Consider the following 15,692-nt stretch of genomic DNA (forward strand, 5'->3'; position numbering starts at 1 on the left):
TCAAGAAGCTTGCAGTGTCACTTCAATTGTGTCCGACTCTGTGCGACCCGATAGATGGCAGCCCACCAGGCTCTGCCATCCCTGGGATTCTCCAGGCAAGAACACTGGAGTGGGTTGCCATTTCCTTCTCCAATGCATGAAAGTGAAAAGTGAAAGTGAAGTCGCTCAGTCGCGACCCCATGGACTGCAGCCCACCAGGGTCCTCCATTCATGGGATTCTCCATGCAAGAGTATCAAGAAGTTATCAAGAGTTTCAAGAAGCTTAGAAAATCTCAAACAGGAGAAATTCACATCTAGATATGTCACAAAGTACTGAAATCCAAAGACAATGGGAACAATCTTGAAAGTCGTCAGTGAAAAATGATACATTTATATAGGAAGACAATTTAAATGACTGTGAATTTCTCATCAGAAGCCATGAAAGCCAGAAGGCAATGATATACACACACACAAAATTTTTTTAAAGAATAGTCAATCCAGAACCCGGAGTTTTATATCCAAGGAAAATATCCTTTAGGAACGAAGGCAAAAATAGATATTGTCTGTGATGGAAAGCTAAAAGAATCCCCCACAGCCAGATCTGTTTTAAAAGAAATGCTCAAGAAGGTTTTCTGGGTAGAAGAGAAATGATAGCAGAGAAAACCTTGGAACTTCAGGAATGAAAGAAGAGAAATGGAAAATACTTGGATAAATATAATAAATATTTTTCCCTCTTAAGTTTTCAAAACTATGTATAACAGTTGAAAGCAAAATGTATAACACTGCCTGGTGGGAGTTTATAGATATAATACATAAACCACAACTGCAACATAAAGTGGGGGAAGATAAAGGGCATGGTGGCAAGATTTGTATGTTCTTCTTGAGGCAGTAAACTACTACTTCTAGGTAGAACTGTAAAAAATTACGTAAACTGTAATTCCCAGAGCAACCACCAAAACAAACTTTACAAAGAAATACAGTAAAAAATACTATAGTTAAAATTATATAATAAACATCCATATAATACAATGGAAGGCAGGAAAGAGGAAACAAAGGAATAAGAAACAGATGAACAAAAAGAAAAATAATTAAAAAGCAGAGCTTAATCCAAACATATAAACAATTGCATTCAATGTAAATGATGCAAATACACCAACTAAAAAAAACTGTCAAACTGAATAAAAAAACAAGTCCCAACTATGTGCTCACTTTAAATAGAATGGTATGGGTAAGTTAAAACAATGGAAAACATATACAATGCAAACATAAAAGAAAGATGGAATGGCTATATTAAGATTAAAGTAGACTTCTGAGCAAGGAAAAGTACCAGGTAGAAGGAGGGATAGTTATTGTTCAGTCATTAAGTCAAGTCTGACTCTTTGTGACCCCACGGACTATAGCACGCCAGGCTCCTCTATGCATAGGGATTTCTAGGCAAGAAGACTAGAATGGGTTGCCATTTCCTTCTCCAAGGGATCTTCCCAAATCAGGGATTGAACCCGTATCTCCTGCACTGGCAGGAGGATTCCTTACCATTGAGCCACCAGGGAAATCCAAGGAGGGATAGTACATAATGTTAAAAGAGTCAATTCACCAAGACAATATAACAATCCTAAATGTGACATCTAACAACAGAACTTCAAAACACATGACAAAAACTGATAGTACTGAAAGAAGAGACGAGTCAATCTACAGTTATAGTCACAGACTTCAATATTCCTCTCTCAGTAGTCAACAGAAAAAGTAGACAGAAAATCAGCAACAGATACATAAGAACTGCAAAAGTGTCACTTAACCAGATCTAAATGACATTTATCATAGATCCTACCCAACCACAGCAGAAAACATTCAAGTACATGTGGAACATTTAAACAGACCACATCCTGAGTCATAAAACAAACTTAATAAATTTAAAAGAACTGAAATTATACAAAATACGTTCTTTGACATGATGGAATTCCATAGAAATCAATAACAGAAAGCTATCTACAAAATACCCTTCTCTCAGTGAAACCTCATAAAAATTAAGCACATTTCCTCTGAGTCTATAATAATGAGCCATCCTCAGGAGGCAATTTGTGAGCCGTGATATATCTCTTTAGAATAATCTCTTTAGAACTCCACAGGAGTCAATGTCAGAAAAGAAGCAAACTTTTAGTTTGCAAAACAAAAATGACAAAGCTCTCCCACCTTTAGAACATCAAAAAGTCTTTATTCACCAACTTCAAGCTTTAGTTTAAAAATTACTTAAAAAAAAAAAAACTCATCTAAAAATCTGGAAACAAGTGGAGATATTAACTGAGTAATGAATAATTTAAGAATTTTTGCGAGATGCCACAAATAGGCATTATTTGCCATCTGTGTTAAACTTCACACAATTTTTCCAATACTAAATATCAAAAACTGCATAGTAAGTAATCTTAGCTAAGTAGCTGGTTCAGATTCATTGTCTTTTTTTTTTTCCTTAACAGAAAACCTACATATACAAAATTCACTGTCACAGAGAACATTGATCTGCAGGTACGCCTGACATTATTGACTGCTGCAGCTACTGTCAGATTCAGTTAATACATTTGTTTATTTTTTAAGCTGATATGTCATATGACTCAACGTAGACTAAACGACAAAATGTCTGTTAGCAGAACATTATCTTTATCCAGTCAAAGAAAAATGTTATTTTGGGAATGAAGCACACACCACAGGCATACCTCGAAGCAATAAAGCACTTTACTAATAGTATAAAGGATCTGTTATTTTTCCTACTTATTAACAATCACAAATAAGCAAGTCTCTAATACCCACTAGTCTTTTAAGGGGCTAGCTAAACTAATTACCTTCAAACTTTTTATTCATAAGAAAATAACTGAGAAATCATTCAACACCACATATTTTAAAGTTGGTATCTAAAAGATTTGATTTTAAATTTAAATAGTTTCTAACAATGTGATTTCTTGCATAATGTCAATTTTTATTTATTTATTTATTTATTTTATCTTTTAGCTGTGCTGCACAGCATATAAGATCTTAGTTCCCTGACCAGGGATGGAACCTGTGCCCCCTGAATTGGCAGTTTGGTGTTTTAACTATTAGATCACCAGGGAAGTCCCAATTTTTATTTTTTAAATAAAATTTCACACTATTATTTTAGGTGGAGCCAAATAAAATACTATAGAGATTTGATTCCCAGAATCAGCTTTTAAAATTTGTATGAACACTCTTCTTCAACAGGAGGAATTTTACAGCTTCCCTTTTTCTTCTTGAACTTTTATTCCATTCCATTTGCTCTACAGATTGCTACTCAAATGGGATATACTTTTATGCTTGAAAGTCCTTCATTGATCACCCTATAATACTTCAATCTATAATAATACATATGTATGCATGTTTAAATTTCTATTAATTTCTTTTACTTAATTTCCATTACCTTAATGCCCTATTATATTTTTGAATTCTAGATAGAATTAGCACAATAACTACTGGTATACAATTTACCAATAAAGGCACAGTTTTATTACAGATTTTGATAAATAAACCTAAGTAATAATTACTGAAAATATATCTTTTAATGAGATGTTTGAGTGATGCTTTTATGATACCATTAATCACCAAATTGTCCCTTCTATTTTTGGTGCACTGGAAGTTTGTAGAACTTCAATCTATAGTGTGATTCAGATGGACAGAAAAGTATGCCTTTCTTCAGTCAAGTGGGAGAAGAGGATGTGAGACTGAATCTCCACTGCCAGCATCCTTCTCAGGCAGACCAGTATTAAGAATAGGTATGGAAGACCTGGAAATTTATTTCCTTAAAGTTATCCAAACTAACTGTTCTCTTCCTTCTCCCCAAATATACCCAGTTTGAAAACCACTGATTTAGACTATTTCCTCTACTCCCAAGGGGAAATGGCAAAGAAAGACAAAAAGTTACGTTTTGCTTTTAAGCCTACCTACCAACCCAGTTTTCTATGTAGAAAAAATTGAATGCAATGTACTGTTACCCTATGTTTTCATTCCTTTACCAATACTAAAGAAGAAAAGTGTAACCATTAGGAGTCTGTCCAGCACTACAACAAATTGTGATCAATACTAACTGTATGGGTGGCTAAATCAAAGGATCTCTTCATACTCGTTCAGTTCCTTCAATCCATTTGTCTCACACCAATCTTCATATGCTTTAAGATGCTCAGTTCATCATTATCATATCATGGAACCAATCCCTATTACTGTTTTCATTAGAGAAGTCTAGCTTTAAGGAGATGGAGGGTATTTAAATAAATTCAATCATTCATTCAAATGACTCCCTCTAATGCCTCATTAAGAAAGTCAATGTAAAAAAATACAACCAATGCTACAATGTTGAAATTTAAACAGAGCAAGTTGTTTTTTTTTTTAACTTGCCTTCAGTAGGCCAGCTATAAAGTATCAAACTGTATGATACAAAAACCCCATAAATTTTTTACAGAAAAAAAATGCAATGTATTTTTTTCATTAGGAAAAGTATTTTAGAATGTGTAAATATAAGCAATTTCTGTTCTATATTTAAATTTGGAGCTTACTGTTATTTCTTTAATAAAACTACTTCACAGGATCATGAGCAGTTCTCATAATTTTTACTTTTGTTAACAACTTATTTACAGATAATGAGTTATTAAATGATAATTTTGCACTCCTTGAGATATTTTTAAAAGCTAATGAGCATGATGGTCATACAAAATTTTAAGTGAAAGATCTAGGTCAAATGAATGGAAAAAACAGAGAGCCCTTGAAAAAATGTTCCCATATTCCTGGTCTTTAAATTCAAGTTTGCTTTGACCAAATCATACCTGAACTTGGTCTTTGTATTCTTAACAACTTATCTTATGAAAATCTATTTCCTTCACCACTCCCATTGAATATATATTTGCTAATGATATGATTCTACAAAGTTAAAGTACACAGTCCTGAATCTGTTTTCAGTTTTGTCCAACCTGACCAACACTTTATCTCACACAATTCTTTGAACGCATTTTCCTTAAGATTTTTTTTAAAATATAAATTTATTTATTTTAATTGGAGGCTAATTACTTTACAACATTGTAGTGGTTTTGCCATACATTGACATGAATCTGCCACGGGTGTACATGTGTCCCCATCCTGAACCCCCCTCCCACCTCCCTCCCCATACTATACCTCTGGGTCATCCCAGTGCACCAGCCCTGAGCATCCTGTATCATGCATCGAACCTGGACTGGTGATTTGTTTCACATATGATAATATACATGTTTCAATGCCATTCTCCAAAGTCATCCCACCCTCGCCCTCTCCCACAGAGTCCAAAAGACTGTTCTATACATCTGTGTCTCTTTTGCTGTCTCGCATACAGGGTTATCGTTACCATCTTTCTAAATTCCATATATATGCGTTAGTATACTGTATTGGTGCTTTTCTTTCTGGCTTACTTCACTTTGTATAATAGGCTCCAGTTTCATCCACCTCATTAGAACTGATTCAAATGTATTCTTTTTAATGGCTGAGAAAGATTTTTTTAATTTTAAAAACATTTTACTGGCCAATGGTACTTATTTTTAGTTACAGAATTTACTAAGTGAGGGCAGGAACAAATTGTTGTGTTCCTGTGTCATTCTGAAAGTAATTCATTTTCTGATCTTTTAATCCACTTCTTCCTGTTTGGTCTTGTCTGTTTCTGGCTAAGCTTCCAGAGGCAGGCCAGGAAACATGGAGGACAGAGGCTGCATGGGGAACACTGGGGGCAAGGTGGCTCTGGCAGCAAGGGCTGGGTCGGGTAGCTGGGGTGGCAGGGGGCTAGTGAGGCTATGGCTGGATGGACTGGGGCCAGAAGGGCTGCTGCATGAACACTGGAAAGTTTGGCTGGTGCTGTTGGGTTGGATTCATGGAGTGTTGGCCAGGGACTGGCACCATTGGTTGCTGGGGGACCATGGGCTGTTGAGTTGACACCATGGTGATGTGATGAGGCTGCAGGGTGAGATTCTGGGGAGTCTGCTGGGACATCACAGGAATGATTTGGTGGTGCGGCCAACCACCAAAGGAAGGGTATGGGTGTCTTATCACGTTCTGGTACCACTTCAGAGGGGTAAGCACTTCAGAGCTGAAGTTAATACAACCAGGGTGCCCAGGATGAGGTGGTAGCTTTTATAGGGAGAGGGAAACGAAAAGAAAAAGAATGAGGGAGGGGAAGGCAAGAGGGATAGGAAGAAGGGAGAGCAAAAAGGGGAGGGAAAGAGAGAGAGTGTTTGTTTTTTTTTTAAGTACTTTCTCATTTTCCACCATCTGTGTTTTAAAAAAATAAAAACACATCTAAGTTTTAGACACTGTATCTGAAGATTTAGGGGCCACATCCTAAAGTGGTATTTAGCATTTGGTTCTCAATCTTCATGAAAGTCTATTACATTACAAAATATACAAGCACGCTATTCCTAAAGGTGAGATTTTTTTCATATGAGGCTATACTTCAGTTTGCTAAAGCAAACTGGTGACTCAAACAGAAGCAAATATCCTGTTTGAGTATCATTTTACAACTTTGCTTTCCTTTTAAACGAGGTGCCACTCAGGTTAAAAGAGAGAGAAAAGGAAGAGGTCCAACGTACAAAAGCTCCTTAATGTACAAAATCAGATAAGACCAAAAGTCCTTTATGCACATTTGATTATCCATAGTATTCTTAACATATGAACAGGGTGAGAATATCTAAACTGTTGGCATTCCTTAAAGAAAACATCCCAGTACAAAATGCCAGAAGTATATTCACTTCGGAGATGAAAAAGCATCCATCTGTTCATATATATATATATATTTTTTTTTCCCCAGTTGAATTTCTGGCTCCAAGCAATTAAATGATGCCAGGAAACAATATCAATTCAATTTTCAAAATCAAGTTCACTGACATATGCTTTCCACATGTCTCATAACTCCTAAATGTCTTTATCATCTTGACCTCTTTCCTAAGCCCCAGAGCCTATCTTCCAACTGTACACTAGGTACTTTTAACTGGTACATCCAGTACCACCTCCAATTTCACTCCTCTTCCATCTAAAGAGAAAACACACATACACACACACACTTCTTCCAAGTAGTTTTTTTTCCCATTTCCATGATCATTCTTACTAATCCAGGCTCAAGGTCTCAAAGTTATGCCTTGCTCTGCCTAGATACTCTGTCCTACTGTCTCACTGTTAATTCTGCAACTCTTCTCACACAACTTCTCATATATCTCATCCTCCCTTTTCATTCCATGGCATCCCTCTAGATAAAGCACTTATCTCCAAAAGAAAAAGATCTTATTCCAAATAACTGTAAAAACCTGCCCAGTCTCACTTCCTGTAGGACTCTTTCCCTGGTGATACGTTTTGTATGAATAGCACCACACTGTCCTTATCAAGGGCTTCCCGGTAATTCAGGTGGTAAAGAATCTGCCTGCAATGCAGGAGACCCCAGTTTGATTCCTGGGTCGGGAAGTGCCCCTGGAGAAGGGATAGGCTACCTAGCCCAGTATTCCTGGGCTTCCCTGGTGGCTCAGACAGTAAAGAATCCACCTGCAATGTGGAAGACCTGGGTTCGATCCCTAGGTTGGGAAGATTCCCTGGAGGGCATGGCAACTCACTCCAGTATTCTAGCCCAGAGAATCTCCACGGACGGAGGAGCCTGGCAGACTGTATACAGTCCATGGAGTTGCAAAGAGTCGGACGCGACTGAGTGACTAAGCACAGCAAATCCTTATCAAAGAATTCACACTCTAGCAGAAGATACAAAAAACTAACAACAGAAGTAGATAAACATTTTACTGATGTTAAACAAAAAGCTCTAGGAAGGCAACAGAGTGACAGTTACTGTACCAAAGCTTTCAGAGGAGGTTACAGCTGAACTGGAGAAATGCATACCAGACAGACAGCAGCCCAGTACCTGAAGGTTCACATTTTTGGAGGACAAATAGCTCAGGGCTTCCCAGGTGGCTCAGTAGTAAAAAATCCACCTATCAGTGCAGGAGATGCAAGAGAGGCAGGTTCGATCCCTAGGTCAAAAAGCTCTCCTGGTGTAGGAAATGGCAACCTGCTCCAGTATTCTTGCCTGGGAAAATCCATGGACAGAGGAACCTGGTGGGCTACCAGTCCATGGGGCTGCAAAGAGCCAGACATGACTGAGCACAGCACAGCACAAGTCATTCAGTGCTGGGTGAGAGGTAGGAGAGAAGGCTAGAAACGTGTACAAGGCTAGAAGGCTAAGTGTCAGACTTGATCCTATTAAAATGTGAAATAAGCAAAGACATAAGAATGCTTTAAGTTTAGTATGTTTTAGTATGCTTGTTTTTAATATATATACTTTAGAACAAAGTAACACAAAGCACTAACAGAACTAGACACATCTACCTTAAGTGGGACCAATGATAAACTCCTTATTGTATATACTTTGGATTATAAAAAGACTGCAGGAAAATTAAATATGAGGAAGTATTTTGTACATGTTTATTAGATCAGATTGGTTTATGTTATTTAAATCGTCTGTGTCCTTACTGATATTTTTGTCTTCATGATCTAAAAATTACTAAGAAAGGCATGTTTAAAATCTCCTACTGTAATTATGGATTTGTCTATTTCTTAAGATCAGATATTATATTTCTAGACTGTCTATTTGATTCTTTTTTATTTTATATAGATTCCAATTTTCTGATGACAGAAGAATTATAACATAATGCCCTGCTTAATGACACAGAAAATGCTACTCAAGAATAAGCTTTTCAAAAAAAGAATAAGCTTTTCAGTCCATTTTTGGACCAAATCTAACCTTGTATGCTGTTCAAAACAGCTTGGTTTTATTTCCCCCATGCTCCTTCCTTTGTCAGCAATTTACTTCAAGCCAAACACACCTCAATATTTAGAGCACATTAGTGATTAGTGCTGCTCAGTCAGACCTCCACTTTATGCAGAGAATGGTTGCCCACATGATCAAAGGAGTTTAAATTCGCACATACATACACACACACAGAAAACCTGAATTAGTTACAGACACATTATCTGGTCACATTTCATACCTCTCTTCTTTTTATGGGTGGTTACTTGCCCTTTTAAAAATTCCTGTCAGTTGATAGAGGGCAATTCTTAAAGTTGACTGAAACTATAATTCAGTTTCATTAAGTTTCCTTTAGAATAAACACACTAAACCATCAGAGGATTTTTTTTTATAATGTCTTCAAAACCATGAAGAAAGAAAATAAAGAATGGTAAACAAAAGGCATACAAATCAGCACATTGTGGTTTAAAAAAAAAAATAGAAAGAGGACTGCTGCATGAATAGGTTGAGCTTAGGCTGTCACAATAACAGGCTTTAGCAGAAGACAACGACTATTCACAGGCCTTATTAGGATAGTCACTCCCTGGATGGAGCCTGAGGTTTGAGAGACATGGAGAGAAGCAAGGCCACCCACGTAGGTAGCTAGATATACTGAAGCAATCCTGGCAAGGAAGGTGAAGGTTCTGGGGGCCAAAGTACTTCCTCACCCCCAGGAGAAGGAACTGTTTGTTTTGTTCACACCGTGTCTTTAATACGGTATATAGGATGTGGAAAAGGCTCAGTAAATATCTGCTTGGTAAATAAATGATGCCCACAAGTTATTTCACCACTAAAGCCTTGACTTCCTGTAAAGCAATAGAGTTGGACTAGATCAATACATTCATTTTCAGCTCTAAAAGTCTCTACTACTTTGAGCTAGAATTTCTCAATACATCACATAAAGTGTCAGTAAAGTTACTCCAGGACATCTGGGTTTGAATATATGCTTAGTCACAAGGTTTCACAACACCTTACTCACTACAGTCCAGCGGAAGATAAACAACGACTCTGCCCTGTTGAAACTACTGAAACAATATGTATGTTTCATGGGTACACATATATGTTGAAACTCACCAAACTATACACTTCAAATTTGTCCAGTTTATTGTATGTCCATTACACCTTGATAAAGCTGTAAAAACACACACACACACTCACACTCTCAAGAAACTACTGAAACTGCTCAATATTGCTAAGGCAGTAAGAGATACAAGCTAGTTATTGTAGAAATAACATAGAATATGTCTGACCACCCAGCTAAAACAGGAGAGAAGTAGATGCTCACAAAAACAAGAATAGGGACTTCCCTGGTGGTCCAGTGGCTAAGACCCCAAGTTCCCAATACAAGGGGCTGGAGTTCCATTCCTGGCCAGGAAACTAGATCCCATGTGCTGCAATTAAGACTCAGAGCAGCCAAATAAATTAATGTAAAAAAATAATGGCAGCAGCAAAGCCAAGCTCCTTTAGATGCTTGAAGACTCAGAAAAACCTGTTGCCTGGCTTAACCAAATAATTTTACTTACTGTGAAGGAAACACACTTACTTTTTAAATAGTATCACATGTATTTATCTTCCTTAGTCAATTGTCAATTAGAAATTATTTTCTAACCTTTAACAACATTCCCCAAAAAGGAAAAATTAGTTTTAGTCCATTATTTTAGACAGGATCTCAAATAATGAAGTAACTTGACAACATCACAAAACCACTAGTTCAAGAAATCTGGTTTTATTAAATATATTTGCTAAAGGGAATTCCCTAGCAGTTCAGTGGCTAAGACTCCAAGTTTTCACTGTGGAGAGTGTAGGTTCAATCCCTGGTCAAAGAACTAAGACTCCGCAAGCCCTGCGGAGTCTTAAAAATGAATATATTAATATTTGCTAAAGACTGAAATGAAATTAAACATTAAAATATATCCCTTATCTTTAAGATTTATTAATGGTTTTCAAACCACCTCTAATTGCTACAGGCAGAAAGTCTGGCTTATATATTTCATACCCCTTTCTAAATAGTTCGACTCGCTAGTTATATATAAGAAACATGGGTAGAAACTGTAGGAGAATCAGAAAAGTATAGAAAGTATCAAGTCCTGAAACTTAGTACCCAATTTGGGTATTCTTGGCTTGACATAAAAATTCACAGAGTTATTCAAATATTTTAAAGAAGGCACATTAAGAGAAATGTCATAAGATACTTTATAATGTGACTGACTGCCAAAAAAAATAATAGGGTAAGCGAAAACCCAAGGCAGCAGTCCCCAACCTTTTTGACAACCAGGTACCACTCTTGTAGAAGACAATTTTTCCATGGAGGGTGGGGGGGATGGTTGTGGGATGATTCAAGCACATTATGTTTATTGTACACTTTATTTCTATTATTATTATTATATCAACTCCATTTCAAATCATCAGGCATTAGATTCTGGAGGTTAAGGACTCTTGACCTAAGGCATTCACCATGGGTAGATTCTAAGAAGAGAAAAAAGTTTTACACTGATAACATTTTCATGGATTGACTGTTTCTTCTGATTACTCTTAATTAAATTGTCTAAGCCTGTGCATAAAAACAAAAAGTTGTTATTCAAAGGATACCAAAGTTTAAAAAGAACAATAGCTGTTTTCATAAAACTTAAGAGAAACGGTAAACAATTCAAGCTGACTGATTTTATGTGCCTCTTCATGTGATCGGTGTAATGGTCTTGCTGGAAATTTGGACCTGATAATCTTATCATGAAGAAATAGACAAATCTAGAATATGGGCTGTTCTGTGGGACAACTGGACTGGACACTTCAAAAGATTCACCATCATTAAGAAAAGAGACTGTTAACATGACTGTTTTAGATGGGGGAAACTAAAAAACACAAGAGGCACATGCAAAATGCTGGAGCCTTGACTGCATCGGATCAGGAAGAAAGGAGCTGTATGGGATATGTGGGGGGGTAATACAGGAAATTTGAGTTACATGCAAATAGCATGTGGGATGACAGCACTGAGTTACTGTTGATTTCTCAATTACAGTAATGGTACAAGGGTTATATAAGAGAATGTCCCTGTATTTAGGAATTACATACTTGAGAGGTATTTACAGGTGAAGTGTCATGAAATCTGCAACCTACTTTTGGATCATCTGACAAAAGAGAGGGGAGAGAGAGAGAGTGAGTGAGTGTGTGTGTGTGTGTGTGTGTGTGTGTGTCTGTTTAGGGGAGAGGAGCAATATTTGTGGTTAGATAACTGTTGGTGAATTTAAATAAAGGATATACAGGTGTTCGGGCTTTCCTGGTGGCTCAGTGGTAAAGAATCTTCCTGCCAATGTAAGAGATGTGGGTTCGATCCCTAGTCCAGGAAGAGCCCCTGGAGAAGGAGATGGTAACCCACTCCAGTATTCTTGCCTGGGAAATCCCATGGACAGAGGAGCCTGGCGGGCTACAGTCCACAGGGTCACAAAGAGTCTGACATGACTTTGACTAAACAAAACATACAAGTGTGTTCATGGAGTTTTCTTTTAATTTTACTGTGGGTTTGAAATTTTCAAGATTTAAAAACATCATAATTCCTTGAAGTTTATTTGCTCTTTTCCACCCAGAGTATGCTCAGAAAAGTTAAATGAACAAGGAGGAAAATATAGCAAATCCAGGGCTTTACATACCTTCCACATCATACCAGTGTGCACCATTCGTGATCCCATCTTTAAAAGTCTCATCTTCATCTCCAGGACAATGAGGGGCACCAGTTTTCATTATGGGATGGTGTGATGCATAGGCTTTCGCCAGATATCTAAATACTTCATCATCTGAAGTTTTGCTATAGACTCCAGTGGCCTTATGTTCTGGAGAATCATCAAAGGGATAGCTTGCTACCACCGAGCCACCGTGCAGGTTTCCGGAAAGCACGAACCTTGGAAAATCAAAATCACACATCACTTTTTAAAAGGCACAGAAAACATATATTCTAAAATTCTACATCTTTTATCAATGAACTTAGATACTCCTCTTGAGACCTAGAAAATTCTACCAATGGTTATAATTTGACCAAACATAGAAGGAAAATGGAAAGAAAGCATTATCCATTCAACAAATTTCAAGCAGTTTTTACAATTCCTTAACTTCAAATAGCTTTAAAGAATTTTCCAATCATTGAAAAAAAATAGCTTAATAACACAGTAGAAATTAATGTTTTAGGAGATGTCTTATTCAGGGACCTCTATTAGGTTGAACAATGTGAACTTGCCAATATCCAACCATGTTTTGACCTACAAAAATGACAACTTCATAGAGTTCAATCTAATTCTTGTACTTCATTATGGGTCAATCTCATAGAAAGTGTGGCTTACAGAAATAAATATTTGTTGAATACATGAGTTGGGTTAATAAGTTTCATGCTTTTTATATTACTGTCCAGAGAGTATTTTTGAGATTTGGAGACAAATAAATTAAAACAGGATGTGTTTTGCCTCATTCCAGTTTCACAATACACTAAACTCACATTTTCGAGAGAGACGCCATAGTTGGGAAGCTTGGTGGTGGGGTTGGGGGAGAGACCCCACACAGTGAGTTGCTTCCAGAGAAACACAATACAGAACATTGTATCGCTGCAAAAGCAGCTCTCTTTAGGACCAAGGTTCCTGGTTGGGCCATTAAAAAATAAACTGACATGAAGATAAGGCTGCTTCTATAAAAAGAAACATTTTAATTTTTGTTATGTTTTTACTTTTAAGTGAACCCACTTACAATCCAGTCACATTTATAGATACAGAAATACTGAAGAACTCCTTTTATGGTAAAAGCTAAAGGCAAAAACATGCTGCAGCCCTATTTATACATTTTCCACTCATGTAACAGCTCAACCTATTTCTATGGCTGGAGATTAAACACTTTTTGCAGTTGAAATTGGATTTTTTGCTTCTGCCTTTTTGTGACTGAAAGAAACTGACCTACAGAAATTCTAAAGGGGGTTGATCTATAACATTTTATATGCTTGAAAGAGAATTAAGTCTATGATATGTTTAATTTGAAAAGTTAAATATGATTAGTACCTCTCAGAGGACGTCAAACAATAAAAATTACTTGTAACACAGAATCTGTCCTCAGAAGACAGAAATGAGCTGATAAAGACAGTGAATAAATATCAGAATAGACTATGAAAAAAGTCGAGTTTAATAACTAATATAATTACAGTTAGCACAATTCCAGACACCAGAGAAGACCGTTTGGTGTCGTGGCAACAGCACAACCTCTGAAACCAGGCAAATATGGTAAGAACATTTGGTTTCCCAGACAGGTCACTCACTACTAACATGATCGGGTAGAGTTGCTGCCTCTAAATCCATTGAACCCTAGTTTTTCTCTCACCTGTTAAATGGGGATTGATGCTACCTGCTTCCCAGGGTGGTTACGAGAATTAAATAAGGTAATACATGTACAATGTCTTCCAGCACAATGACTGCTTTCAAGCATCTGCTCAACAAATGTTCCTTTCTTTGGAGATATTTGCATCCTGCTCAGGAAATCACTGCCTTACAGACTATCAATCCACCCCCAACTTCCAATGCCAGAAAGAATGATACAGAAGCAAAAACTAAGTGTATATTCTAACACTCTAACTCCACCTTACCCAACCCTCCTCCATAGCAAGGTATTAACTATTTACTTTTTGGCTTCTATGCTTTAAATAATTGAAGTACTTTCCCCCCCAGCAATGACTTGGGGAAAGTTATAAGAAGGCCAGCCCAGTTCAGGCAATCCATTCAGCAACAAATTTTCTTGAGTGTCAACTGTAAGCCAAATGTTCTAGACACTAAGGAATACATCAGAGAAGAAACAAATACAAAGATGCCCTCGTGGCATTCGTATTCTAGTGGATAACTGAATATTCTAAGTAAGTGAAGCATGTTATTTTAACTATATATTTTCAATTAAGACTTTAAATTCCAAGATTCTCTGCTAAAAACTGTTTCTCACTTTGTCATTTCTTCTAACACTTCTCAGAAATACTATTAAAGTAGCCTAACCGAATACCTTTAGAACAATGAAATGTTTGCAGTCTACTCCAGGGATAAATTATTAGACTTTCCTTACTCTACTTACATAGTTTTAGAAGTACCAGTGCCATTCTAGTAAGGACAATTTCAAGAGAAAGTGATACCTATTATAGTGGCTATAAGATTATTGCTTTTAGTCTTTGTCAAACCAATTTTGATATCAATCCAATTTTATTTGAAGGGTATTTTAGTTTCCATTCAAATCAGTTCTCTTAAGTGTTTTTTACACTTGACTTCAATATCATATATCATTTCTTGCATAAGATTTAAAGTAGCTGCTTAATATATCATAAAAATTATAAACAAGTCTATAGATATTAAAAAATCCATCTCTAAGTTAATTCTGTTATGGTCCCCAGATAAATCTGTAAATAACTGTAAAAAATTAAGAAAACTTGATGTCTGATAAACTAAATTCTAAAGGTTTCGGGGAAGTGTACTCACCCCAGTAATACAATGCTTTTCACAAACATACCCAAAAAATCATTTTTGCATAATCTACTAAAGTCTAAGAGGCTATATTTAAGTAAAGAAGCGTGCCAAAAATATGAGGGTCAAGTAAACTATAAAAGATTTTAATGATGGAGTTAAAATCTTATATATTTTCCTAAGCATATGAGTCAACTGTCAACAGTACAAAATCACTGAATGGGTGAAGTATAAAGTGAAACAAAGAAAATCAACTTTACTTTCCTAAGCAGGAGAAAATGAGTTTTAAAATCTTACATATCCAAAGCAACAATGACAAAAAAATCTATTTCTAATACAGCTGGGTGGCTAGGATATCGAGAAATTATGCAAATGGTTTACTTCACAGAATACACTGAAAAAGGTACTTTCCC

At 36.5% G+C, this 15,692-nt stretch overlaps 1 protein-coding gene and 1 pseudogene across 1 annotated transcript in view; both read right to left on the reverse strand.

Annotated features, from left to right (window-relative positions):
• CPD (carboxypeptidase D) overlaps nt 1-15,692 on the reverse strand; it is a 71,623-nt gene that overhangs the window by 52,720 nt on the left and 3,211 nt on the right. Inside the window, exon 2 of the mRNA XM_005888213.3 lies at nt 12,460-12,707. Within this exon, the coding sequence (XP_005888275.3) occupies nt 12,460-12,707 (248 nt within the window). The remainder of the gene's footprint in view (nt 1-12,459; nt 12,708-15,692) is intronic.
• Nucleotides 5,625-8,517, reverse strand: LOC102284094 (amelogenin, X isoform-like; annotated as a pseudogene).

This window comes from Bos mutus, chromosome 19, assembly GCF_027580195.1.
Source record: "Bos mutus isolate GX-2022 chromosome 19, NWIPB_WYAK_1.1, whole genome shotgun sequence".
NCBI classification, from domain to species: Eukaryota; Metazoa; Chordata; class Mammalia; order Artiodactyla; family Bovidae; genus Bos; species Bos mutus.